The following is a 27,209-nucleotide window of genomic DNA, read 5'->3' on the forward strand; positions in this document are numbered from 1 at the left end:
GTGCGAAAAGGTGCATGCACCCTTTCACTACAGGTCACTGTAAGTCACCCCTATGGTAGGTCCTCCTAGCCCAGAGGGCAGGGTGCTAGTACGTGTGTGTGAGGACACCCCTGCATGAGCAGAGGTGCCCCTACAAACTCCAGCTCCATTTTCCTGGACTTCGTAAGTGCAGGGAGGCCATTTTACCCATATACTAGACTGTGTCCAGCTACATAATGGTAACTCCGAACCTGTGCATGTTTGGTATCAAACATGTCAGAATCACACTTCAGTACTGTTGCCAGTATTGGCTGTATGATACCTTGCACTCTGGGGCCTCCTTAGAGGCCTCCTTAGAGGCCCCCAAGCTCTGCTCCTACCAGTTTGCAGGCTTTCCAGGGTAGCCCGTGGTACTTCCATCCTACAGACAGGTTTCTGCCCTCCTGCTGCTTGACCAGGTCAAGCCCAGGAAGGCAGAAAAAATGATTTCCTCCGAGAGTGGGAGGCAACACCCTCTCCCTTTGGAAATAGGTGTTACATGGCTTGGGAGGGGTATCCTCCCCAAGCCACTGGTATGCTTTGAAGGGCATACTTGGTGCCCTCCTTGCACAAACGGGCTTACACCAGTTCAGGGAACCCTGGTCCCTGATCTGGCATGAAACTGGACAATGGAAAGGGGAGGGAACACTCCCCTGTCCATCACCACCATAGGGGTGGTGCCAAGAGCTCATCCAGGTGGCCACTTGATTCTGCCATCTTGAATCCAAGGTGGGCAGAGGCCTCTCGGAGCATCTGAGTTGCCAGGTCAGGCAGGTCACACTGCTAGGTGACTAATCCCCCTTCCTGGGCTATTTATGGTCTCCCTCTTGGGTGGGTCCTCAGATTCAACATGCAAGATTCCAGCAGGACTCCTCTGCAATGTTTACTGCATTTTTTGGCCACCCGGACTACAACTGGACCCTCCAGGAACCAACAGTCCGCAACTCCAGCAATGACTTCGCTTTGCAACATTGTTTCCCTGGCTCCTTCTAGCAACTGCAACATTTCCCTGGCTGTGCATCCTCTGTGGGCGACGAGTGTTCAGCCTGCACAAGAAGCCAGAAGGAATCTCCCTTGGAGTGAAGGAGTCACTCCCCTGCATCCGCAGGCATCAAATGCAAGACGACCGGCTGCGTGGATCTTCTCTCCTGTAAAACTGTTTGGATCCTGCAACACAGGTGGTGGTCTGGAGTGGTCCCCTCTACCAGCTTTCCAACTTGGGAGATGGTAAGTCCTCGCCTCTCCTTGCAGGACGGTATTCCTGTGCAACGCGACTCTTTCAGCTACCAAGGCTTGTTGGCTCTTTTTCCTAAGGGGTCTTCAGGCTCCGTGTAGCCCTGGCCTCCAGCCCTCTTCCCTGCAAAGCATAGTCTCCTGCCTGTTGCTCCAGTGACGTGGGACTGCTCTCCAGGTATGCTGAGTGGGCCTCACTGCGACTCCTGTGCTAGCTGCCTGTGAGTTGCCTGTAGGGGCTGCATCCTCAACTTCTGACTCTTCTCAGTGCTGAGGGTCACCGGGGACTCCCCTCCTTGGGTTGAGTGCCCCCAGACCTTCGTGGTCCTTGGCAGCTAGGCAACTCTTCATCTGTGTCTCTTCCCTTTGCCAAGGTTTGTTGGTGTTTTTTCCACATCACTGACTGACTACAACTCTTCTTCCAATGTGGGACATTGACTGCATCACTCCTGGAACTCTTCTCCTGCTGCATAGACGACTCCTTGTCCTCACCGTCGACCTGGTCCTGCATCTCCAGAAGGGTGGGTAGTGGCTCCTGCCCCAACTGGGCACTCTAATTCGAACTGGACTTGGTCCCCTTCAATTGCAGGTCTTCTTCTGTCAGGATCCACCTTTGGTTTCTTCCAGTCTTGCTTGCGTCTGGCACAGTCCTTTTACAAAGTTTACCTGCGGGATTGGGGAACAACCAGGTACTTACCTCTTCTCTCCTGGTCGCTGGGGGGCACCCAGGTACTTACTTTTTGGGATTCCTAGTTCCTCCAGCTTCCCTCTACAGATTCCAAGGCGGGGGGACTGACTTTCGCATTCCACTTTCTTAATACATGGTTTAGTCTCCACCAGGATCTCCCATTATTTTCTGTTATTTCACTGTTTTCTATTACCTTCTATGCCAATTCCTGAATTCTAATGCATATATAATAGTGTTTTTACTCACCTTCTAGTGGAGTATTGTCTATACAGTATTTTAGTATTTGTGTTACCATATTAAAGTACCTTTATTTTTGTAAGACTGGGTGGTTCTTTCATGTATATATGTGCTGTGTGACTACAGTGGTATCGCAAAAGCTTTGCATGTCTCCTAGATAAGTCTTGACGGCTCATCCACTGCTACCTCTAGAGAGCCATGCCTTCCTAGACACTGCCTACACCTCACTAATAGGGATACCTGGACCTGGTATAAGGTGATAACACCATGGGTGCTCACCACACACCAGGCCAGCTTCCTACACACAGCACCCTCTGTTATCCCAGTGCTGCGACCGCTACACTGCTCTGGCAACATAAACCCAGAAGGACCTGCATCACCCAGCTATTAGAGTATTGGAAACCGCAAACACACCTGTCTCTCTCACTCTAAACACACACACACTTATTCTTCTACAAAGAACTCTGCCAATGCACCTAAGTCTTAGCCTTTTGCTACCATGCAGCCCCAGCACTGATGCACGCATTCTGCTCATGCAACTCTTTCCTGATCATTAGTTCTCCCTGCAGTGTCAGGTGATGGCTTTTTTCAGGGTGTGTGGGTACTTGAAATCTAGTATATTAAATTGTCTCTTAATTGTGCTGCGCTCCATTGCTCCCCAGCTATGTTCATGCTACATAAATACCATTGCATATATGAGTGAAGTGTGGTACACATGCTGTTCCTTGATGACTCTCTGTAATGACTCCCACCATAAACTCTCTTCCAGCCAGGGACATCGGAACCCCACAGCTTCAAGGAGAAGGCTCTAAAGAAAAAGAAGGCTTGCGGGACATGCAAGGAGGTGCTGGAGTCCCAAGCGCTCGTCTGCCGAGGTGAGCAGCTTTGCTTAGATTCTGCAATTGTGGTGGCTTCATGCCAGTGCAGTGTTGTAGTAGGGATGCCATGGCCCCTAAGGCACGCATGGAAAATGGACCCCTTATACTAAGTAGCAAAAACATCCATAATTGGTGTGCATAGTGTCCTGGTGCTACTACATGTACTGTACTATTGATAGCTGCACTATTGAGAGCGCAGGAACATGATGGAGGGAGGAAATCTGGGCCTTCACCCTCCTGAATGATCCCTTAAGAGCTTATCTTCAGCTCCCCCTACCAAGCATGTCCCCCTGACAGTCCTTTAGCACAACTGTTAAGCTCTCAGAGTTTCAACAGGGTAGAGGACATGCCAACACTAAAATGCTGCCTCAACTTCCTGTGCAATGCATTGAACTCAAAAGATAATTTGGTGGGACACAACAGGAAAATTGCCACTTTTTTTTTAGATCGAGACCACCAAACCGTACAGCTGCCTGGTTGTGAAAGACGTTGGCTTAACAACAATTTATAAGGGCTTACAGCCCGCCCACTACTTACCATTGGCTTGTTTTACTGTCACTCTTATTTGCTTGCTTTCTGTTTGATAGCTTTCCTTGTTTCAGCCTATCCATTTTGTGTTTGTCCCTCCCAGGAAGCACAGTCTCTTTACCATCTCTTTGACTGACTTCTATGCTTCCACTGTTCACTTTTAAGGAAATACTTTTAAAACTTTTGTTTAAGCACTCCATGAGAGTTCATTTGTTTTCCAGCTGTCTCCTTCGTGTGCCTTCTACTCCTCTACGCAGCTTTCTCACCTATATTGTTCTCTCCCACCACCCATACCTGTATTGCTGTCTCACCTATGTGGCTCTTCTGTCTGTGTTCCCCATTGATCTCTTTCACGTGTGTGTTTCCACCTTTGCCCTCGTGTTGCTTCATCCCTCACCCAACAAGCTCCTTCAACTATTTTTTTAAAGCACTTTTGTGAGTTGGGATTATTTTTTTTGTATTCAGTGCTCCATCTCAGATTGGTAAAAAAAAAAGAAAAAAACTGCGTTATTTTGTAGGCGCGAGCATGTCTGTATGCTATGGAATTGTTATTATGCCTTTCTCTTTTTGTAGCCATGCTGCAGAGAAGCTTTAATGCTGTGCAGAAAGCTGAAAACACGACAACCCCAATAGGTCTTACAGGCGAAAGGAAGTGAATAATGCTGGTTGGGGCTTTTACCCTACACACGTGGGTCATTTGAGGCTGTTCCCTAGGGCTGGGGATTGTGGGCAATCACTTGCCAGGCTTTCTAATGGGTCATTTGGCCTCAGCTCCCATATCCGTATTTACTCCCTTTTGCCTTGTCCCTCCCCGTGGCGACAGAGAAGGCCTACATACGTTTATTTTTAGAATAGTAATTGAGCATTGCCCGGCTGAACTTCCCGAGGAGCCAGCCAGGCCTGGAAAGTGCTTCCTGTTCAGGGGATTTCTTTCTCACGGAAGCGGGAGAGACCCTGGCCCTCCCCTCAATCCCGCCTCTGCGTGAAGAACGTACGCCTAACCCTCGACTGCAAGACGCACTGCCCCACACGCATCTGGCAGATGGGATGAACCAACAGCTTGCCCGTTGCCAGCCTGTTCTTGCACTGAGGCTTGTGGCCGTCAGGTCTGCCCATTAACGTAGACCTCTTATTTAATTCACTTTCTGTTTTTAACTTCATTAGTCATGGTGGGGGAGACTGTTCCAGAGCATCATTACCCTTCCTGTGACCGAATAATTACTTCTGTTTTTTCTCCTGAGCATCCGCCAGGATTCCTAGTTATACAATCAGTCGCCACTCACAGGGAAATACATCTTGTATTTATGGATGCCACCTTTCCCAGAGAGAAATACCGGCCATCTGTTCACGTATTAATATTTGGAAAAGGCCCGAGCAGACATGATTCTGTAGTAGAACTTAATATGAAATAGTCCTATTAATTTAACATGGCTTTTCTGTCTTTGTTTACTTTGTCAGCCAGAGGTCATTAGAGCAGCCGTGGAGCACATTTTAAAGTGTTTTCTTCTTATATTTACTGCTTAAAGTATGTACTGGTAAGGGGAAAAAATAGGTTAGGTGATTTTTCTAATTTTTGTATCGCTGGGACATTAAAATACCAGTGTTATGGTATATAACAGTCCAGGTGGCAACCCTTGGACTGCAGATCCTAGATTGTAGGTCTTTTGTTGTCTCTCTTAGAGGCTGCGAAAGATCAGACCCTCTGCTTGTCAGTTCTCCATCTTAGGGCTGCATGTAACCTGTCTCTGTCCTCACAATGTGGCTTCGGCAAGAAAACGGACTAGGCTATGCAAGGCCTGCAGGTCTGTAAAACCCTCTCGGTGAGGTCGGGCCAGGGATGTGTACAGTCAGAACCAAACTCTTTTTTTAAAGATGGCGTTAGCTGTCTCGCTAGACTATTGTTTAACCTGAAAAAGTACACCTAGTATGCATATACAAGGGTATTTTGTTATGAGGGCTTTATCCATTCGCCTGTTAAACAACCACTGACATTTTGCTTCCAACTACCACAGCATGGGGAATAGGTCAGCGCACTTCATTGAGCGACTACACAATGCCTGTGCACATTATTCATAGCCACCTGCAAAGAGCTCCTTCCTTTTCAGTTACAAAGTTTGTTCAAAGTGTGCTTTTTATCTTATCTATGTTTACATTAGTCTTATATACTAACTACTAATTTTGCATGCCCTACTTTGCAAAGTTTATGTCATAAAGTGTGTACATGACTTTGTAACTTTGATGCCTGTAGTTTGAGTGCTTGGTTAGGTGGAAATGTATTCTAGTCTCCTCCATATATAAAAACAATAATTTTGTGGCTTATGCTTGCAATAAAAAACCCATTTCACGAACTTACCAAGGCCAGACATACTGGCCTGGCTAATGACTGTTAGGGTTTGGCTTAACAGCTCAGTTGCTTACAAAGCTATAATTACCTGTGCTTTACAATATATATATGCCAAATTCAATCCTTTATCTGATGCTTGCATTTTATTAGTAAAGGTATGCTTTGACAGCCGAAAGCTATTTTTTACATGCTTTTGCCAGTACTTGTGCCTGTACATGGGCGCCGCAATGAATAGTGCAGCAACAACAGTGGCACCAGATTCCAGGGCCTTGTGGGGCCTGCTGTACCCAAATTATGAATGTGTTTTGAACTCAAGTGGATGGATGGCCAATTTTCACCTTCCCTTATGTAACACCCCCCACTGGCATTCCTATTTACAGATCAGGACAGCCTGAACTCGTGCTGTTTCGAAGCCACACAAGATCAGAATCAAAAGGTTCAGTCTTGTGAGACTTTGAGCATGCATCTTGAAGTCATGACATCCCATCTCCACCAATTCTTGCATTTCAGCAAAACTAGCAGCATCATGCCCTGTGGCTCCTTTTCATCTTGCCAGCAGCATGCCGCAGCTTTTCATTGCACTCGGCAGCTCCAAAAGGTCTGGCTGAAAAACTCCAAATGCAAGTCAGATCTATTGGTTTTGACAATGGTTGTTTTCCTTGTGGTGTGTACCTTTCCTAAGGCATCCTAGGATTCCTCTGGTCCTAGAGTGCCTGGTCACAGAGTCTACCACTTTAAGATCTTCTACATAGTCCGTCCATCTGAAGCTAACCATCATATCTCATGTCTCCACAAATGTATAAAACTCAGCTGTCAGTTTTGCCCTTATGTGCTTCGGACCCTTAGGCCTCTCCTTTTTAAAATGCCTTTATTTTTTTACTACTTATCATGGTTGTTGATCAACCATGGACCTTCATGCCAGAAAGAAATACTTTGCTTCCACCCCCTCTTGATAGTCACTTATGAAAACCTTTAAGAGCATCACACTTGGCATTGCCTCTTGCTGTACCTTAATTTCCTTCAATGTGAAAGATGTTCCCGGGCACTATTTACCATCTATCGCCATACCAACAGAACCCCTACCCTTAACTGCTGCAGGATCATAGTTCACTCAGTTACCGCCAAACTTGCTAACTCACACAGTGCGACCATGTGCCCCATGATATCGGCTTCCTTCCATGGTCACCCAGTGAAGAGCTGATAGCCGTTTCGAACTAAAGGCCAGGTAGCATTCTTTAAGAAGGGTCATTGCTGGACGTCCATCTGGGTCCAAGGCCAATTCTGAATTTAGTGAGTTCTAGTCAATGTATATGAATGCATCAGAATTCTGAGTTGTGCCATAATTATCAGACCCAATCTATATTCCCTTTACAGATTTCTCCAGGTAAAACATTCCGCTCCCTGTAAACACGCTATGCCAAGGTATTGGCATTTACCAGGTGGTGTAAAAAACCTATCCTGTTCCACTGCTGTAGGAGGCTGGCTCAGTTTCTGGTGCACACATATGGTTTGGCACCCTACAATGAGTCCAGGCAACCCATAGTGATAGTGAATAGTTGTCCAGATAGCAGAAGCTCTCTAGCGGTAGCTGAGTTGAGCAGCTAAAGCTTATCCAGGAGGAATGTAAGGCACTTGCAGTACCACAGTAGTCAGACAATAACTTAGTCACCAGAAAGAACCACACCAGTGTTTCAAAAACAAAGGGTACTTTATTACAGCACTACCCCAGGATACCCAGAAGACGGGACTACCTGCACCAGGGACCCAGATGAAGAGGGGAGAAGGGACTCTCTCTGAAGACTGTGGATGCCTTGGGTTGTCCAGCTGCTGTCACAACCCATGGACCAGGTTGGTGAAACCCAGGGACGGATTCCAGACTTGGAGAACCTGCAAATGAAAGGGACAGAGTCCAGCACCCAAGGAGGTGCCCAGGTGGTGCAGATGGCATTGTCCACCCTCCTGAAGATAAAGTTCCTGCAAATCGGTGGAAGAAGAAGTCCAGCTGCGGGGTCCAGGAGTTGATGAAGATTCCAGGAGTCACCTAGGAGCTGTCCCTCGATGGTCGCCGGATTGCAGGAGGGACATTGACCAGTAAGGTCACCAACAAGCCCTGGTGAGTGCAAATAGTAGCAGAAGAGAAGTTTGCAAAGTTGTGGGGACCAGCAAGATCCAGGAGACTCTACCCAGGCGGGGGAGTCAGAGCTGGCCCTCAGCATACAGGAACGCCAACAGAAGGTGATGGAGCCCCCAAGAGTGACCCACAGGTGCCGGACACAGGGTGTCACAAGGAGTCCTTACCAGACCAGCAAAACAGAAGTCCCACGTCACAGGGGTTGCAAGACAGGAGCTGATCTTCGGTTTGCAGAGTGGTGGGGTCTGGGGCTTCTTGGAGGCAGAAGATATACTGACAGAAGAGTCAACAAGCCTTGGCAAGTGCAACAGTCGCAGTTCACACGGGTGCCAGTCCAGTGGCAGGAGCAAGGGCCTATAGTCTCCCAATTTGCCAAGAAAACAAGCAGGACCCAGAAGAGGCCACAGATTCACCACCTGTGAAGCAGGATCTTCGAATGTCCAGAGACAGCAGACCCCAGCAACCAGTCGACAATGCCTTGAGGTGCCTGCGGTTGGAGGGGAGTGACTCCTTCAATCCAAGGGAGATTCCTTCTTGCTTCCTGGTGTAAACAGAGTCCTTGTGACCCTGGAGGATGCACAGCCTTTGATGTTGCAGATCTCTTGCAGGATCCGATGAAACAATGTTGCAGTGGGAGCCTTCCCACCAGAAGCAGACTTGTCTTGTCCACGCGAAGTCCAGCAGCTGTTCGAAAGGCCAGGGGCAGAAATTGTCTTGCAGAAAAGTCCTTGTAGAATCTTGCTTGATGAGTCTAAGAACCCACCCGCGAGGGAGCCCATAAATAACTATAAAAGGGGGTTGGTCACTCTCTGCAGTGACCTACCTATCAGAGGGGGTCGGGACGTCACCTGCCTGGCCTAACCAACCAGATGCTCCCAGAGGCCTCTGCCCATCTTCTTTTCAAGATGACAGAATCAAGTGGCCATCTGGCAGAGCTCTGAGCACCCCCCTAGGGGAGGAGCTGGGCAAGGGGGTGGTCACTCCCCTGTCCTTTGTGTAGTTTCGTGCTAGAGCGGGAACCGGGTTTTCCTGAACTGGTGCAAACCGGATTATACAAGGAGGGCCCAAAATGTGCCCTTCAAAGCAGTATGGTGGCGCTCAGAGGCCACCCTACCCCACCCCTTAGACTCCTAATACACAGGGAGAGGTGGTCACACCTCTCCCTTGAAGGAAATCCTTTGTTCTGCACCTTCGGTGTGAGCCTGGCTTATCAGCAGGAGGGCAGAACAGTGTCTGGGGTCATCAGCAGCGCGGACTGGCAGCTGGACCCTGTAAGGCTGCACAGGCAGAATTGGGGGATCCCCTAAGGAACCCCCATAGTGCATGGTATCATGCAACTAACACTGGAATCAGTGTAGTTGGATGATTACAACATGTTTGATACCAAACATGCCTAGGTTCGAAGTAGCCATATGTAGTTGGACCACTTGTGTTGACCAAGGTCCACTACATACCTTAAGATGGCTTTCCTGCACTTACAGAATCCAGAAATTGGCCAGGAGTCTCTAGGGTTACCCTGCTCTTGCAGGAGTACCCACACACTTAGAGACATGCACCCTGCCCTTGGGCTGAAGGGCCAACCAGAGGGATGACTTATAGGGTCTAAGTGCAGTGGTTAGGTTTGGCAGTGAAAGGGTGTATGCACCCTTTCACACAGGCTGCAATGGCATGCCTGCAGACACAGTTTGCTTGGGTTCCCATGGATGGCATAATACATGCTGCAGCCGAAAGGGGACCCCTGATGAACCAATGCCCTGGCTGTCTAGGTACTATATACTAGGGACTTACATGGGTGCACCAGTATGCCATTTGTGGGTGTGACAACATCTACATTTAGGGTGGAGAGCACTGTCACTGGGGGGCCTGGTAAGCAGGATCCCAGTGAACCACAGTCCAAACACACTGACATCACACAAAAAGTTGGGGTAACTATGCCAGAAAGAAGGCACATACTGAAAATCAGGCCTATATGAAGACACACAAAGCCCAACAAGTTTCAAATTTGTTGAACTTGTGCTGGTCAGGCCATAAGATGAGTAGAGCAGCCTGTGGATGTAGATTGGGTTATTTGACAAGACTTACCTATGGTAAATAGCATTAGATCCAGCAGGGACAATGATAGCGAGAGAACAGCTCTCTTCAGCTTGGCAACAAGGTGAGTTGTTGCCAGTGCCGAACACGGTCTGTTCCGCACAGCTTGGCTTTTTATAGAGATTTGATTAAATCCTGCATTCAGTACAGTTTATACACCTATGCCCTAAAATTTGGTGTTTATTCCTAGCCCTTCTTCCGATCCATGTTTTATTCTGGCCCAAACACCTCCCATGGGTGTCTCCCGTGGCATCTGTAACTCCACGCTGGGTTTCGTCTCTATGCAAAATGGCAACAGAGGGGTTTTCTGTAAGAACCTTTCTCGCCTTGTCTCAGTTTCTGTTTCTGTTCGTCGGATTAAAGCAGACACAGGAGGCCAGTGAATGGGTGAACAGGTAGCCATTTCCCAGGGCCCACAGAGCATCCCCTTAAAGGGCAATTGTGTCACTCGTGAAGTAAGGCTCATCTTGGACACCCTTTCTGACCTATATAATACATTTTAACCCTTTCAGGCCACTATTGTGGGGATACAATGGTTTTAATTTCGTATATACATGGGTGTCAGGCAGGAAGGATGTAAGGGCCATATGTACGAAAGCTTTTTCCCATAGACACAGAATGGGTAAAATCCTTTCGTACATCTGGCCCTAAATTCCTTAAAAAGTTCCCAAAGTATGGTTGGCCTTGAGACACATAAAAAGCCAGGGCACAGGGATGCGCTTGCACCTCAGCGTGCAATGGGTTAACTTTATGAGTGGATAATGAGGAGGCGTTTAACTGTTTATTTACAGCTTCTGGAATTCCTTATGAGAAATCGGATGTCATATTGCACATTTTATTTATTTATAGCTGTGCTTCAAGTTTAGTGCAGGTAGTTCTTTAACCGGCCCTGTGGCAAAAATGTAGAGGTTTAATCAGAGAGGTGTTCTCAGTGCATCCCTTAGGCCTCCGCGGTACCCAGTGTGCTGAGGACGTTCAAGACAACCCCTGGTGTAACTCTGTAGCGAGGCAATGCTGGGTAAAGCGGACGCGCATTTTAAGTCCTTACACTGGGGCCTGCACGTGACCGAGTCCAATCGTGGCACTTAACTTTTCACACTGTAGACTGCACTGACTGTGCACAGTCGGGCACTCATCACGACGGCGAGCCGCTTGTGAAGAGCTCTAACACCCATGGGCACTGCTTAATTTGAGCCGGTGGTTGCAGGGACCCACTGGCACACATTTATGGGGGGCCGGCATTTATTTTTGCTCTTCAGACTTGGACCCACAGTGAAAAACACACAAGAGCGAAAGCAAGATGAAGAGAAAGACAGAAAAGGGGACAATAGCAGGAACCTGCAAGAGTGAGGTAGAGGGGCAAGGAGTGTCTGGTGGTGGATTAAAGAGGCGTGAGGTGCAATCAGATCAAGCAGCTTTGGCATTCAACACGTCATCATACATGCCAATAGGCCCGATTCAGGTGACATACTCTATTTTTTAATCTAAACATGCTCTATTTTGGACGTCTCCGCTTCAATAGAAGTCTGTGGGGGGAATACATTCTGCTGATTGTTTTTTTATTTAAATCTCCCACAATCCTCCCTCTGAAAAGTTGGCCTGTATGCAACATACACTTTCCCAGCAAAACCTTGGGCCTTTGCACTTATTCTTTTACAAATTAGGGTATAGTTTGCTCTACATAAAACTCCAAATAAATTGCTACATTAGAAAAACTACTGTTAAAGCACTGACCATGTAAGAATTTTAATCCAAAACCCATGCCCGAGCCGTCAACTCTTCGTTAAAGAGTAGAATCATTGGGCCCACAGGAGACGGTGAACCTCGTTCAATTTCTCTCTTAGGGGCATATTTATACTCAATTTGCGCTGAATTTGTGTCATTTTTTAATGCAGATTTGCGTAAAACCAACTCCATATTTATATTTTGACGCTAGACACATCTAACGTCAAAATATTGGCGTTTGCACCATTTTTTAGATGTGTGAACCTACTTTGTGTCAATGAGATGCAAGGCAGGCGTTCCCATCTAAAAAATGGTGCTAACCCCATAGCCCCCCATATTTATTCCACGGGCTAAAATTATGCACAGATGGGAGGAGGGGCTAAATACCATTATTTAACGCCTGGGTCAGACCAGGAGTTAGGGGACCTGTGGACCCATTTCCATGCTTAAACACCATGGAATAGGTCCATAGGTGCCCTCCTCACCGGAGAATGGGGGACCCCATCCCATGTAAGTAGGGGAAGTATAGGTAAGTATTTTTTTTTTTTGTAAATTAAAATGCTGTCGGGGGCCCAACTTGGGTCCCCCTGCATGGCACAGGGTACAATGGCCATGCCCAGGGGACACTGGTTCCCTGTGCTGGCCATTGAGGTGGTGGACATGATTCCTGCCTTTCCTAAGACAAGAGTCATGTGGTATGGATGGTTTTGCGTCAGAAAATGACGCTAGGCTGGTTAGAGGCATTTTTTTGCCTCTAACCAGCCTAACGTCATTTTTTGGTGCAAAACCCCCTTATCCCACATCGCTACCCCCACCTGGCTAACGTCATTTTTTTACGCTAGCCTACCCTTTGCAATGGCTTGCACCATTCCATAAATATGGCGCCCGGCCGGAGCTCAGGAATGGCTCAAGCCGGCGCTAAACCTTTTGATGCAGTTTTGCATCAAAAACTATAAATATGCCCCTTAGTATCTCTACTCCGCAGTGTCTACTCACACCCCTCCTGTCTGCTTGTTACCCTGCCTTCTCATGACACAGAATTTGTGTGGGATCTTGCTTGCGCAGTCCAGGTGCTCCAGTCTCTCCCGCTCCTCATTCAATTAATTTAATCAAGTTGTCTCCAATGTTTCTGATCTAAGGTTCTGTACACTCATCATTCTCTAGGGGACGTCTTTTATTGGTTAATATTTCTCCTCCACCGCTGTCAATTTTTATTTTATCTCGTCAGGACTACTCTGCTTTTGAAAAATGGTTGAATGTCAGGACGTCCTATGCAGAAATAATGCCTGACATACATGTTGCGTCCTAAATATTGTTTACAAAATGATTGCCCCTTTGGGAGTATATTTTCTATTATTAACTCCAGTTCGATGATATTTGGTAAACAATATTTGGGACACAATACTTCTGCCTTGCGATATTCTGACATTAATATTCTGCAAGGATATTCCTATGTCTATATGTTTACGGTATTGAATTCCGCCTTAGAGGGCTCGTGCTTCAGTGGATTTTAAGTCTGACCCTGGCTTGCAAAACACTCGCCACCTCGGAGGGGAAGATCTGTTCCTTTAGATGCGTGAAGTTCTCATCCTTTATTATGTGTCTGTACTGAGGTTCCGCTGGAATGCTTCTATAGTGCTCTGACACCCCACAGGGCCTAATGGTTAAATAATGTGAACATGCCCTCCTGTTGAACCCCCCTCCCCACGTCACCCACTCCTCATTTCAAGATGATGGGGGGAGAGTTAATTCACCCTTGGGCTACCAACATTCACATCAATATTAGCTCATCCAGGACAACAAAGGAGGCCTGTCTCGTGCTGTTCTGGCAATGGTTGGAAACAGTAATGCTAAACCTCAGAGATGTTTTTGGTGACTTGTTCTTTCAGATTCACGCTGCTCCCACTCAGTGAGGTGCCAGATTTTATTTAGGGCGTTTCTTGTTGTTGCTACTCTCTCTGACTTGCTTTCTCTCTCCGTTTTCAGTCTGCAAGATCACCATCCACAAGAAATGTGAAGCTAAGGTAAGGCATTGGGTGCTGGGTGGGTTTACGATGCTTACCTTTACACCATGGCTGTAGTGGAGAACAAAATCAGCCCTGGCAAACCAGAATAGGGTATTGGAACTTTAGTAGGGGCCCATTCAGCTCTCAAAACAGCCCGCTAGCCTGCAGCCCGCTTGGCAAATGCTGGAGTGGCAGAATGGCTGGAGTTAAAAGATGGCCTTTCTTCAGTTGACGGTAATTCTGGACATCTTTAGATCCAGGCCAAAGAAAATCTCTTTTTGTCAGGGATGTTATAGCATGACTCCGTAACCATTCTGAAATATATGCAGTGCCAATATCATTTCCAAAACTGTCCACGACAATATTTAAACGTGTGCTCACTATCCACGCTTCAAAATGTCAAGATTACAAATTAATACGGTGGGCTCACCATCTTGCGCTTGCCCCCACATATTTCAGGAATGTAGGTGCATCAGCAAATTAAAATCGATCTACAAAACGCAAACAAAAAATGTTCTTTGCAGCAATATACCGCTTACACGCCGATTCTGTGATGATTAAATATGATTGCAATCGTTTGTATCCATGTTTAGCCTATTAGAGAACCTCTAACATTTATTAACCTGATATTAAAGTATCTGTCTGTGCTGGGAACCATTTTCGAATGAGAAGTCTCCCCTTGTTCATGCTGGGAATGGTATCCTTTTTTGTGGTAATGTGCTGGGCACCGTGCGGGATGACAAATATTCTTCTGTAGAATCACAATAATGTCGGCCTAAGGCAATGAAAATACTGAGTGGCACGGTGGAGGCGAGCACCATCGCTCCCAAAGACCCCAGGTGCTAGAGACGCACACTTATGGATTATTTATGGTAGTGTCAGAGTGACTGACGTCTCTCCTGGAATCACACAAGATGGCAAATGTCCCAGGGTGGGTGCTTTAGGTGAGAAAAGGCAGTGGAAGGGAACAACAGTGTAGTCTGAGAGTCAGCTGTGTCTTCCATGACAGACAGGTTGAGACACTGGATCAATTTGACATTTTTTTATCACTAATCTCGTTTTTATCCTCCTTAGTATTTTAACTATTACACAGTTTGTAATTAAAATATAGTCATGGGTTCTGATGATTTAGCATTACTATAAATATGTTTTACAACTCGTGCACTCGGTTGTTTGATGATTTAGCTGCATCGCTATCCACTGATGGAGTGTAGGCCCCCGCCTCACCAGACGTGTTAACGTTGGTCTTCTTGTTGACTCCTTACTGGCGGAATGTGCGATGAGTCCTCTGTCGTTTGTAATCTGTTAACTGAAGCCAAGAGTTGGACTCCAGCATCTCGATAGAAAGACTCACATGACTCTAAGGCAGAGCTCTTAACATCCACCCAACATCATTCAGCTCTGCCTGTCTACAGATACCAGGGTTTCCAAGCAGCCCCCCATACCTTCAGTTACATCAGTAACATATTACATGCCGGGCATTGTGCAAGCCAAATAATCCAGATGGCATAACATTGATTAATTGTATCTCCGGTGACTCATCAAACACGAGAATGAACTGATTTATCAATGATACAGGGAGGCTTATGGGAAAACAATAAAGAATCACAAACACAATACTGATGGCATGCGCTCACCATCAGAATCAGAATCTGGTCTGTGTTGTGTCCTCCAAACGTGGGTTGGAATGTACTCAGACACCAAAAGTGCTGCAAGCACATACTAATGGCGAAATGTGTGCTATACAAATAACCCAAAGCCATAACAAGTGTGTGTGGCTTTGTTCTCTCAAGCAGAGTTGCGCTTGATTTTCTAGAATTAGTTTCAAGGGATTATTAATTGCAGCTTTTCAACCTTGTCCCTGAAAATGCCACAGACAATTATAAGGTGCAAAATATGAATGACAAACATGGGCAAATGAGATTTAGAGAGTGAAATAAATGGCTGAGGTGCTCGTTGTTTCAGAAAATTTTGTTTAGGATTTCGAGGAAGATCTTTACAATATTCTGGTTTCAGACCCAAGAATATCTAAATTCTAGTTTGCAGACCAGTCTGTCACCCCCTTCCCCCCAACAACAATAATGGTGACGTTTTATTATCCCCAAGGATTGGGGCATGCATATTGGCTTAGGTGTTATCTTGTCTTTATTTGATTGTTTTGTAGAGCATCAACAAGTCAACACAGGGCAACTTCAAGTCACATTTGCATCAGAGATGTTCAAAAAAGATTAATTGCGTAATTTGGTTAGTGTGGGTGATATTCGTGCTGGTGTGGACTGAAATCTCTGGCATTTGAAGTTCAATGGGGCTATTGGACAATTTGCAAAGTCTTCTACGTTCGAAGGGAGAGGGGAGATATTTTCTGATTGGCTAGGGGGCAGATATGAAGTGGTGATGGGAGGGCCTGAAAGGTCTAGATGTGGCTTGTTAGATTCTCATTGGATGTTTTCAAGTCCTTCATGAATTGTCCGTCTCTGTGGAGGGCCGTGAGCATTCATGAGCCCCGTCAGATCTGTCTTGGTACCTACAGAATTTGGCTCGGCAGACTATAATAGAGTGTTGCAGCCTGACACCCATCTGGTCTATTCCGCTCTATAGAAACTGCAAACAAATACAATAAAAGTGGCCTGGCTGCAGGTTTAGCTGTTAGATTGATAAGATGTACTATGTTTCTCCGGATTCACATTCCTTAAATTCACAATAACATTCAAAATGCTGAAGTTGTGAACAAGACTCTCTTGCCAAGACCCCAGACTAGCTTTTGCAAGACAGTATGTCCTCTCACGCATAGACCCTTAATTCCTTGAAACATTAGGCTTTTCTCATTTCCTTGAGGAAGAGAAATGCCAGCTGGGCTGTAGCGTGCAGTTCCAAAGATGTCGCAGCCTCAGGGTTTCTTTCAGCTTCCAAGGACTGGTGATGAAAAATCAATATTTTTTCTGCCACAACGTAACCTCTGGTTGGTTGGTCGGTCCTGTGTGACCTTCAATTGGTGGCAGTCTATCCTGATCATTGTTTCTGGATCTGGCTTCACAGCGGAGTACATATATATACATATATACAGGGAGTGCAGAATTATTAGGCAAGTTGTATTTTTGAGGATTAATTTTATTATTGAACAACAACCATGTTCTCAATGAACCCAAAAAACTCATTAATATCAAAGCTGAATATTTTTGGAAGTAGTTTTTAGTTTGTTTTTAGTTTTAGCTATGTTAGGGGGATATCTGTGTGTGCAGGTGACTATTACTGTGCATAATTATTAGGCAACTTAACAAAAAACAAATATATACCCATTTCAATTATTAATTATTACCAGTGAAACCAATATAACATCTCAACATTCACAAATATACATTTCTGACATTCAAAAACAAATCAAAAACAAATCAGTGACCAATATAGCCACCTTTCTTTGCAAGGACACTCCAAAGCCTGCCATCCATGGATTCTGTCAGTGTTTTGATCTGTTCACCATCAACATTGCGTGCAGCAGCAACCACAGCCTCCCAGACACTGTTCAGAGAGGTGTACTGTTTTCCCTCCTTGTAAATCTCACATTTGATGATGGACCACAGGTTCTCAATGGGGTTCAGATCAGGTGAACAAGGAGGCCATGTCATTAGATTTCCTTCTTTTATACCCTTTCTTGCCAGCCACGCTGTGGAGTACTTGGACGCGTGTGATGGAGCATTGTCCTGCATGAAAATCATGTTTTTCTTGAAGGATGCAGACTTCTTCCTGTACCACTGCTTGAAGAAGGTGTCTTCCAGGAACTGGCAGTAGGACTGGGAGTTGAGCTTGACTCCATCCTCAACCCGAAAAGGCCCCACAAGCTCATCTTTGATGATACCAGCCCAAACCAGTACTCCACCTCCACCTTGCTGGCGTCTGAGTCGGACTGGAGCTCTCTGCCCTTTACCAATCCAGCCACGGGCCCATCCATCTGGCCCATCAAGACTCACTCTCATTTCATCAGTCCATAAAACCTTAGAAAAATCAGTCTTGAGATATTTCTTGGCCCAGTCTTGACGTTTCGGCTTGTGTGTCTTGTTCAGTGGTGGTCGTCTTTCAGCCTTTCTTACCTTGGCCATGTCTCTGAGTATTGCACACCTTGTGCTTTTGGGCACTCCAGTGATGTTGCAGCTCTGAAATATGGCCAAACTGGTGGCAAGTGGCATCGTGGCAGCTGCACGCTTGACTTTTCTCAGTTCATGGGCAGTTATTTTGCGCCTTGGTTTTTCCACACGCTTCTTGCGACCCTGTTGACTATTTTGAATGATACGCTTGATTGTTCGATGATCACGCTTCAGAAGCTTTGCAATTTTAAGAGTGCTGCATCCCTCTGCATGATATCTCACTATTTTTGACTTTTCTGAGCCTGTCAAGTCCTTCTTTTGACCCATTTTGCCAAAGGAAAGGAAGTTGCCTAATAATTATGCACACCTGATATAGGGTGTTGATGTCATTAGACCACACCCCTTCTCATTACAGAGATGCACATCACCTAATATGCTTAATTGGTAGTAGGCTTTCGAGCCTATACAGCTTGGAGTAAGACAACATGCATAAAGAGGATGATGTGGTCAAAATACTCATTTGCCTAATAATTCTGCACTCCCTGTAATTATACTTATGTTTAGAAACTATAGCTCGTTGCCTAAAGTTGCTTTCAGGCATAAGTTATAGTTTCATCACATAAGTAAAACTAGAAGTATAACTATAACAGCTGAATTTCTATGGTTTTGTACCTAACTATAACGTCCCTGTAACCTTTGGTTTTCTCAGTGAATTTCTATGTTTTTTGAAACGCACAAGTGAATATTTCTTTCAGGTTGTGGCCAGCTAATCAGGGCCTTGCTTTTCCCCAGGACCTGAGGAGGATCCGAGGAGGATCCTCGATTCTGCTGATCACCTAAAAAAAAGAAAATGATCATATTTTTGCCTCTGAGTGGTCTTTAAGGGACCCCTCCATGTCTCTTATAGGGTCAGGATACCTGTATCCTGACCCCTCATATGTTTTTACACTGTTTTTTTTCCACCTCTCAGGCAATGCGAGAAACAAAATGGTGGCTGCAACTTTTCTGTCAGGTTGTGGCCAGCCAATCAAGGCCTTGCTTTTCTCCGAATCCGCTGAGGATCTGTGTCCCTATATATACAAATTTGGTTTTTATTTAATGACTAGAAAACTACTAAACGGATTTACACCAAATCACAAAAAGGTCACTTTCTGGTCCAAGAGCTAGCTTATTACCAAATTAGATGTCAATTCATCCAGCAGTTCAGGTTGTAGTTGTGTTCAAAATCCCTATGGAAATTAACATAGAGAAAACGTGTTTTTTCTCAGCCCCTGCTTGACAGATCACCCCAAAACTTTCCAGATGGCAGCTGAAGAAAGCTTCAGTTTTTTTTGGAAAATGTTGTGAACATTCATGAACCGGCGCCAATATATATATATGTTTCTCTGCTCCCCTTACTCCACGAAAATCCTTGATTCAAAGGAGAGGTAGCACAACAGGATGTGTGTCAGAGAATCTGTTTAATTTGTTAGTTTTTAAGTTGCATCCACCATATTTGTGCAAAAACGTGCATATTATGGCCGGCGCGTTACAACTACCTGCCTTCAACTGGACCAGCTTTTGTATTGTTCTTTCCAAGATACACAGAGTGGACTTGGGCTTCACCAAGAGGAATATTTCTCTCTCCCCTCACACTATTGATTGTTTGGTGTATTCATTTGCCTCCGTTGGAGGGCTTGCATCTTAATGAAGGAGCGGCTATCCTACATCTCTATCATCTGATTTTTTGTCACATTTAATCCTTTATCTCAGACATGCATCCTATTCATAAAGCAAATTTATATCATAGTAGCAATGATTTGTGCATACTTTTGTTAGTACTCAAACAAGAGCCTGACCTTAAAACAACCATCCCATAACATGTCCCTTTTGCAGGTCAGGACAGCCTTTCCACAAGTACCCTGGCCTAAAATCTTGTTGTATCAGCAACTATAGGTCAGCCATGTGACACTTTAGGTGTGCATTTCCAGGCACAGTCTAATCTACACCAACTCTTGGATTGCAACTTGAGTGTGCCTGGAAGCTGTTTCTCATTATGCCACCAATTTCCTAGTGGCAAATTCATTGAGTCTGGCTTATAGTGGCTAATTTGTAAAAACATACGTCCCAGGGCCCTCATCAAGAGGCCACTGTAGTTTGCCTCACCCATTACAAAGACAGTAACTTATGCTACTGTTAACCATCACACAGCTACAAGTGTGACAATTCTGACTGTTCGAGGCCCCCAGAGCTATAAGAATGGCTTGGACAGCATGTATTAATTGTTTTTAATGTATATTGAATTAATAAACAACTGTTGCTCTGCTCATCTCTAAATTACACAAAGAGCACTGCCATGTGGCAGCTGTCATAAGTGTTGGTGTTGACAGTTAAGTGCTGATGCTGAACACCGGAAAAAGCCGGCTCAAATTAAGCACAACTGGCTTACAACTCAAAATGCAAGCCAGGGTTATTAGTTTTGCAAATATTTGTTTGAAATGAGACTCTCTGACTTAGATATACCATAGGAGCTGCTGCTACCAACAGTTACAACACTCCCCTTATTTGTGTTCCCCTTAGGTAACAACAGATGTGTATGCATTATTGTATGGATTCAAGCATGCATGGAAATTCCCTGTGCTACTGGAGCCAAAGGTGATCACTTTCGCTGAGGCAGACTACTTTTCATGTCTGACGTTAACCAACTAAAAAGATACATAATATACTCACCCAGACACAATTTCAGCTAGCCTTCTTTATCTATTGGTTTGTTGTTGAGTCATTCCCAGTTTTTCTTGTGCGCACTTCAGCATACATCATTGGGCACTAGGTCGGCCCACTTTAGCCATTGGCTAACTTTGCTGTGAGTGATGGAATTCTGCTCTTCACAAGAGCACATTCATACAAAGTAGTTCCTTTAGTACGAGGGACTACGATCGCAAAGTGTGTTTTGTGGGGCCAAAATATACATTTTCTTTTGTCCAATGTTTATTTTTCATATTGGCGAGGGCCTGCAATTTCTCACAAATAAAGTGTCATAAAAACCATGACAAAACAAACATTGACAAAGCCAATAACAGACCCATTGTCTTTCCCAAAGCTTGTTTGTACGTTTACAGATTGCCTCTTCCACTATTGTGCGATGATGCGAGGTACACCAGGAAGCCTGACAGGACCATAGTCTCTTACTCTATAGCAGGTTCCGTGGCCTTGCCTAGATCTGTTGGAGCCCTCCAGTGCTTCTGATCCCCATTAATTCCCAAAATAGCTTTACATTTGCAAACAGCACACACAGCTACTTGGTGTAGCTCCAGCGCCATACTGTCTACATGGAAGTGTCCATTTCTTGTCTTGTTTCAACTGGCCCTGGTCTTCTTCAGGGCTCTCTTCTGAAAACCGTCTGGATCTGTTGTCACTGCTTCTCTGCCTTTTATCTGTATTTTTGGCTTGGTGTAATTTTCTGAATGTGACTAAAGGAGCTGATTCTACTTTTCAAATTAACTTTCTCTCAGCTAAGATTGGAGTATGAGCAGTGTCAGGGACGCTCACACAGCTTCGTATTTAATGTCCTTCTGCAGAGTAAACTCCCAGCTCATCTCTGTCAGCACTCTCAGAGGTGTGACAGGCACACTGTACAAGTTACGGAAACCTCAAGTGGATGGAAAAACCCTCAAAATACTCTGGAAAATATGATTTGCTATAGTAGGAGGCGCTTTGCTGTCTCGGAGAGGAAAATGGAGAAAAAAAGTCTAAAATATATCACAGTAGAAACCAGCAAACATCTGCGAGTGTGTACTCCGTTTGGATCATGCCCGGAATGGAGAGGATGGGAGGCTCTGAATTGCCTGTATCTGTATATCTACAGGCCTAAAAAGCACAGTCTGGTTCGACACTGGCCTCCCTGTATCTTTATGGTTTGTGGCAGCGTAGGACGGGATGCTTGCCCCTTGGGCTGCGCCTCGTGCCACTAAAATTCAGACTGTGAAACCTGTATTCCCTGTATGTGATTACCCACAAACCTAGAAGTGAGTCTAGTTAGTTCCTTGGTTCCCTGTATCTTTACGGGTTGTGCCTGCGTAGGACAGAAGGCTTGCACCCTGAGCTCCTTGTGTGTGCATGGTTTATGACACCAAAGGACAGGCTGGCTGGGCCTTCAATTCTCTGGATCTGAATATACATATGCCTAAAAGGGAGAGTGTAGTTGGACCCTAGATTCCATGTAGCTTTATGGTATGTGCCAGCGCAGGGCAGGACATCTGCACCCGGGACTTCCTCTGCGTGGTTTATGTTGGGCTGAGGGGGGGGGGGGGGGTCGGAGTTCCCCGTATTTGTATACGTGCATGCCTCGAAGGGACAGGCTGGGTTGGCCTGGGATTCGCTGCAACTGTTTAGGCCTCAAGACACGCTGGCAGGACCTCTGATTGCCTGTATGTGTATGATACAGGCTGCTTGGACTCTGGCTGCCCTGTGTCTTTTTGAGTCTCAAACCGACCAGCGGGTTGGACCCTTGATCCCCTGCACGTTTTGGCGTACATCCGAGAGGGACAGGCTGGGTGGGCCCTGGTTACCCTGTATCTGTGAGGTTCAGGCGTGAGTGCAGTCGGGTGGACCCTGTATTCCCTTCACCTGTATGTAGATGGCCGCAGTCGGCTCTGACTGGGCGAGCCCTGTGTTTCCATGTATGATTCCTACCTGAGCTCAGGCTGGTGGGACCTTAGATTCCTTGTAGATGTATGATCATTACCCAGAAGGGACAGGCTGGCTGGATCCTGGAATCTCTGTATCTGAGCCATCAGTGCCGGTGAAGGAGCGTCTGTCTGAGCCCTGTATCTGTATGGTTGCATTGGCGCGCTGGTTGGTCCATGGACTTCCGTGTCTGTATGGCTTATGCTTTGGTGGGACAGGCTGGTGAGCCCTGGTTCCTGTGTATGAATCATGCCAAGAGTATCAGGCTGCTTGAGCTTTGGATACCTTGTGCCTGTCTGTTTGTATACCTGGAGGGGAGGGGCTTGTCCTTCCTCTGCAGTTCAAGCCTGTGAGACACAGGCTGTTTGACCTGTGTAAGGTGTAGGCCTTGGAGGGACAGGCGAGCCGGGCCCGGAACCCTCTGTATCTTTATAGTACGGTTACTAGAACTTGGGTTTTCTATCTGACAGGACTGGCTGTTTAGACCCTGTATTTCCATCGGTGCTGTGCCGTGGACTTAAACAACATACAGGTTAGGCGCTGGGATACAGTTGTACTCACTGGCATTAGCTTCCTGTCGAGTCAGCAGTGCCTCCAAGGAGGGCAGGGTCTGCGGGGACAGAGGAGGGTGAGAGGGGGGGGGGGGGTCGGTGAGGTAGAGGGAACTAGAGAGCATGTGGTTAACCAGAGGAGGAGGCCTGGGTGGGTGTGTAAAAGAGAAGAGGTGGACTAGATACTGTGTTGAAGGAGCGGGTAAGCGGAGGCGTCGGCAGAAGTCGATTGGCCGCCTGGTCAGCCTCCCACCCCTCTCCATTCGTCCTAATCACAGGCTGCACGAGAGCGGTAACAGGTATCTCAGTGAGGAGGCTTGTCAGACCCCGCCGGGAAAAGCCCTGTCTGTGACTGCAGCAGAGTGAAGAGACGGGACATCCTTACTGGCCTACAGCATGGAGAAGGAAGAGCCCGTGTTACTGCAGCCGGGATAGGAGGCGAGGGGGGGCTCTGCCTGGCTTCAGCAGAGCGATGGCGGAAGGAGTAGCGTAGGTAACAATAGTGCAGCAGGCCCAGTGGCACCGGGGCTCACAGGTCTCAGGGGCCTTCTGCATCCCTGTTGTGGATGCATTACACTACTTAACTGGCGGCATGGGGTAGTTTTCAGTGGCGTAGGCAGTGTGTCATGGGACCTGGTGCTGGGAAGACAATGTGCCCCCTGGTCGCTGTTTGAATTACGAAATACAGCAGTAATCAGGGCTCAGTGGGCGCCTCAGAGCTCTGCGCCCTGGTGCCACTGCACCAGCGGCACCAGTGGAAGCCACACCCATGAAAGTTTTCCTAGTTAGCAAGGGCCCCATGGCACCCTCACTACGCCATGGCGGGAAAAACCCTGTGTAGGAAAGTGCCCTCTTTCGTGCCATAGTTACCTCCATTTTCTGACTGTTGTCAGTGTGTTTGACTGTGTCCACTGGGATCCTGCTAACCAGGACCCCAGTGGTTATGCTCTTTCCTGTAAAATGTGGTAACTGTACCTTTTTCTTCCCACATTTGGCATACTGGTCTCCCCATGCAAGTCCCTAATATATGGTACCCACATACCAAGGGCATTGGGGTACCAGGGGATCCCTATGGGCTGCAGAAGTTATTTTGCCACCCATAGGGAGCCCATGCAAAGGGTTCTGCAAGCCTGCTGTTGCAGGCTGCATGAAATGGGTGCATGCACCCATGTTCACTACAGGACAAGGCACCAGGTCACTATAAGTCACCCCAATGGTAGGCCCTCTCAGCCCAGAGGGCACGGTGCAGGTACCTGTGTGTGAAGGCACCTCTGCACTAGCAGAGGTGCCCCCACAAAATCCAGATCCATTTTCTTGGACTTAGTGAGTGCGAGGACGCCACTTTGCATGAGTACTGGACATAGGTTACCACCTATGTCCAGCTACATAATGGTAACTCCGAACCTGGGCATGTTTGGTATCAAACATGTCAGAATCTGTTACAAGTATTGAAAGCATGATTCCATGCACTCTGGGGTCTCCTTAGAGGACCCCCAGCATTGCTACCACCAATCTTGCAGGGTTTTCCGGGAAGCCCAAGCTGCTGCCACCCCTCAGGCAGGTTTCTACCCTCCTGCTGCTTGATCTGATCAAGCCCAGGAAGGTAGCACAAAGGATTTCCTTTGGGAGAGGGAGGTAACACCCTCTCCCTTTGGAAAAAAGTGTGACTGGCTTGGGGGGGGGGGGGGGTAGCCTCCCCAAGCCACTGGTATGCTTTGAAGGGCACATTTGGTGCCCTCCGTGCATAAACCAGTCCACACCGGTTCAGGGACCCCCAGTCCCTGCTCTTGCACGAAACTGGACAATGGAAAGGGGAGTGACACCCCCCGTCCATCCCCACCCCAGGAGTGGTGCTCAGAGCTCCCTGGGTTCTGCCATCTTGTTTCCAAGGTTGGCAGGGAACACTGGGAGCATCTGAGTGGCCAGGCCAGGCAGGTGACGTCAGAGCCCCCTCCTGATAGTTGATTACCTGGCTAGGTGACCAATCCCCCTTTCAGGGCTATTTAGGGTCTCTCTCTTGGGTGGGTTCTCAGGTTCGGCTTGCAAGATTCCAACAGGACTCCTCTGCAACCTGCACTTCATCTTCTGGCCTACGGAACTGCAACTGTTACCTCCAGGATCCGACAAGCTGCCTCCAAGAAGAAGAACTCTTATGCAACATTGTTTCTAGGGCTCCTACTAGCAGTTGCAACATTTCCACCAGCTGTGCATCCACTGAGGGCGGCGTGTCTTCAGTCTCCCCTATATCCACAGGCACCTGCTGCAACGACAACCGGCTGCATGGATCTCCTCTCATCCTGAGCTGCGTGGATGCTGCATCATGGGTGGTGGTCCAGAGTAGTCCTCTTGGTCCTCTCTGCCAACTGTCCAACTTTGGTGGAGATAAGCCTTTGCCTTCCCACGTGGGATAGTGCCCCCATGCACTGCATCTCTTGCAGCTGCCAAGGTTTGTTTGCATCTCCACCAAGGGACCTTGAGGCAACATGTAGCTCCAGTCTCCAGCACTCCTTCGTGTGATGCACAGCCCTCTGCGTGGTTCTCCTGCGAAATGGGATCCTTTTCTGCAGTGCTACATGTGCTCCTTTTGCAACTTCTGTGTCCCCGTCCTGTGGGTGCTGCCTTTGTTCCTGTGGACTCTCTGTGTTGCTGAGCGTTCCCTCTGACTCTCCCTCCTGGCTTGAGTCCTCCTGGGCCGTGCTGGTCTCCGGCAGCTCTACTTTTCCACTAACCGCAAATTTGCCTTTGCCAAGGCTTGTTGATGGAATTCCTGCACCGACACCCATCTGCTATCGTCACTCCAGGGTAGGACATCTTCTGCTTCCATCAGGAACTCTTCTCTGGCTCCAGGGCTGCAGTGCTGACCATTTCTTCCTCACCATCGACTAACTCCTGCAAGTACAGCTGGGTTGGTAGTAGATCCTACTCCTCGTGGACTCCACTTGGTCTCCTCTCTCCACAGGCCTTCTTCTTCAGGAATCCACAGCTGGTTTCCTGCAATCTTGTCTGGGTGTCTTCTTTTCTTTTTGGTTTGGGGAAAATCCAGTGATTTACTCCTGCTTTCCTGGTTGCTGGGGGTACTGTGTTAGTTACCTCTGTGGTTTTCTAGTACTCCCAGCTCTCCTCTACACATTCCACTTACCTAGGCGGGGGTCCTGTGTTCGCATTCCATTTTTTTAGTATATGGTTTGGGCTCCCCCTAGGGTCACTATTGCTTATTGGTATTTTCACTGTTTTCTAACCTTTTCTATGCCTATTACTGTTTACTAGAGTATATAATTAGTGTATTACTTACCTCCTATTGAAGGGTTGCCCTTCTAGTATCTCGTGGTATTGTGTTCCAAAATAAAGTACCTTTATTTTTGTACAACTGAGTGTTTTCTTTCATGTGTGTAAGTACTGTGTGACTCCAGTGGTTTTGCATGAGCTTTGCATGTCTCCTAGATAAGCCTTGGCTGCTCATCCACAGCTACCTCTAGAGAGCCTGGCTTCTAGACACTGCCTACACTTCACTGAGAGGGGATACCTGGTATAAGGTGTAAGCACCTTAGGTACCTACCGCACACCAGGCCTGCTTTCTACACCCTGGCGGAATCCCGCAGCATGTGGAAGGGAAAGCTCTGTGTGGCTGCCAGTTTATACTAGGGAGAGCACCCTGAGAGTGCAGGTATGTGAAGGACGGTAAGTCCTGTTTTACGCAGGGCTTAATTTGTAAAAAAATAAAATGCCATTGCAGATTGCACCACCCTTTTTTCCTGACAGCGCTGCCAATGATAGTACCAACACAACTACAAACCATCACATTCCTACAAGTGTGACAGTTCAGACTATTCCAGGCTACCCAATGTTATGAAAAAGGCTAGGGCGTGAGTTATTATTTATTTTAATGTATATTGAATTACTAAACAACTGCAATTGTGCTAATCTCCAAATTGGTCAGACAGTGCCACCCTGTGGCAGACTGTCATAAGTGCCAGTGTTGACAATTAAGGGCTGTGTGCTGTGCTAGGTAACCACCGCCTCAAATTAAGCACTGGT

At 46.8% G+C, this 27,209-nt stretch overlaps 1 protein-coding gene across 3 annotated transcripts in view; it reads left to right on the forward strand.

Moving 5' to 3' along the window:
* TNS2 (tensin 2) overlaps positions 1-27,209 on the forward strand; it is a 370,478-nt gene that overhangs the window by 81,069 nt on the left and 262,200 nt on the right. For all 3 annotated transcript variants that reach the window (XM_069230717.1, XM_069230716.1, XM_069230718.1), the window contains exons 2-3: positions 2,946-3,051; positions 13,860-13,897. In XM_069230717.1, the coding sequence (XP_069086818.1) occupies positions 2,946-3,051; positions 13,860-13,897 (144 nt within the window). The remainder of the gene's footprint in view (positions 1-2,945; positions 3,052-13,859; positions 13,898-27,209) is intronic.

Source organism: Pleurodeles waltl, chromosome 4_2 (genome assembly GCF_031143425.1).
Source record: "Pleurodeles waltl isolate 20211129_DDA chromosome 4_2, aPleWal1.hap1.20221129, whole genome shotgun sequence".
NCBI lineage: Eukaryota > Metazoa > Chordata > Amphibia > Caudata > Salamandridae > Pleurodeles > Pleurodeles waltl.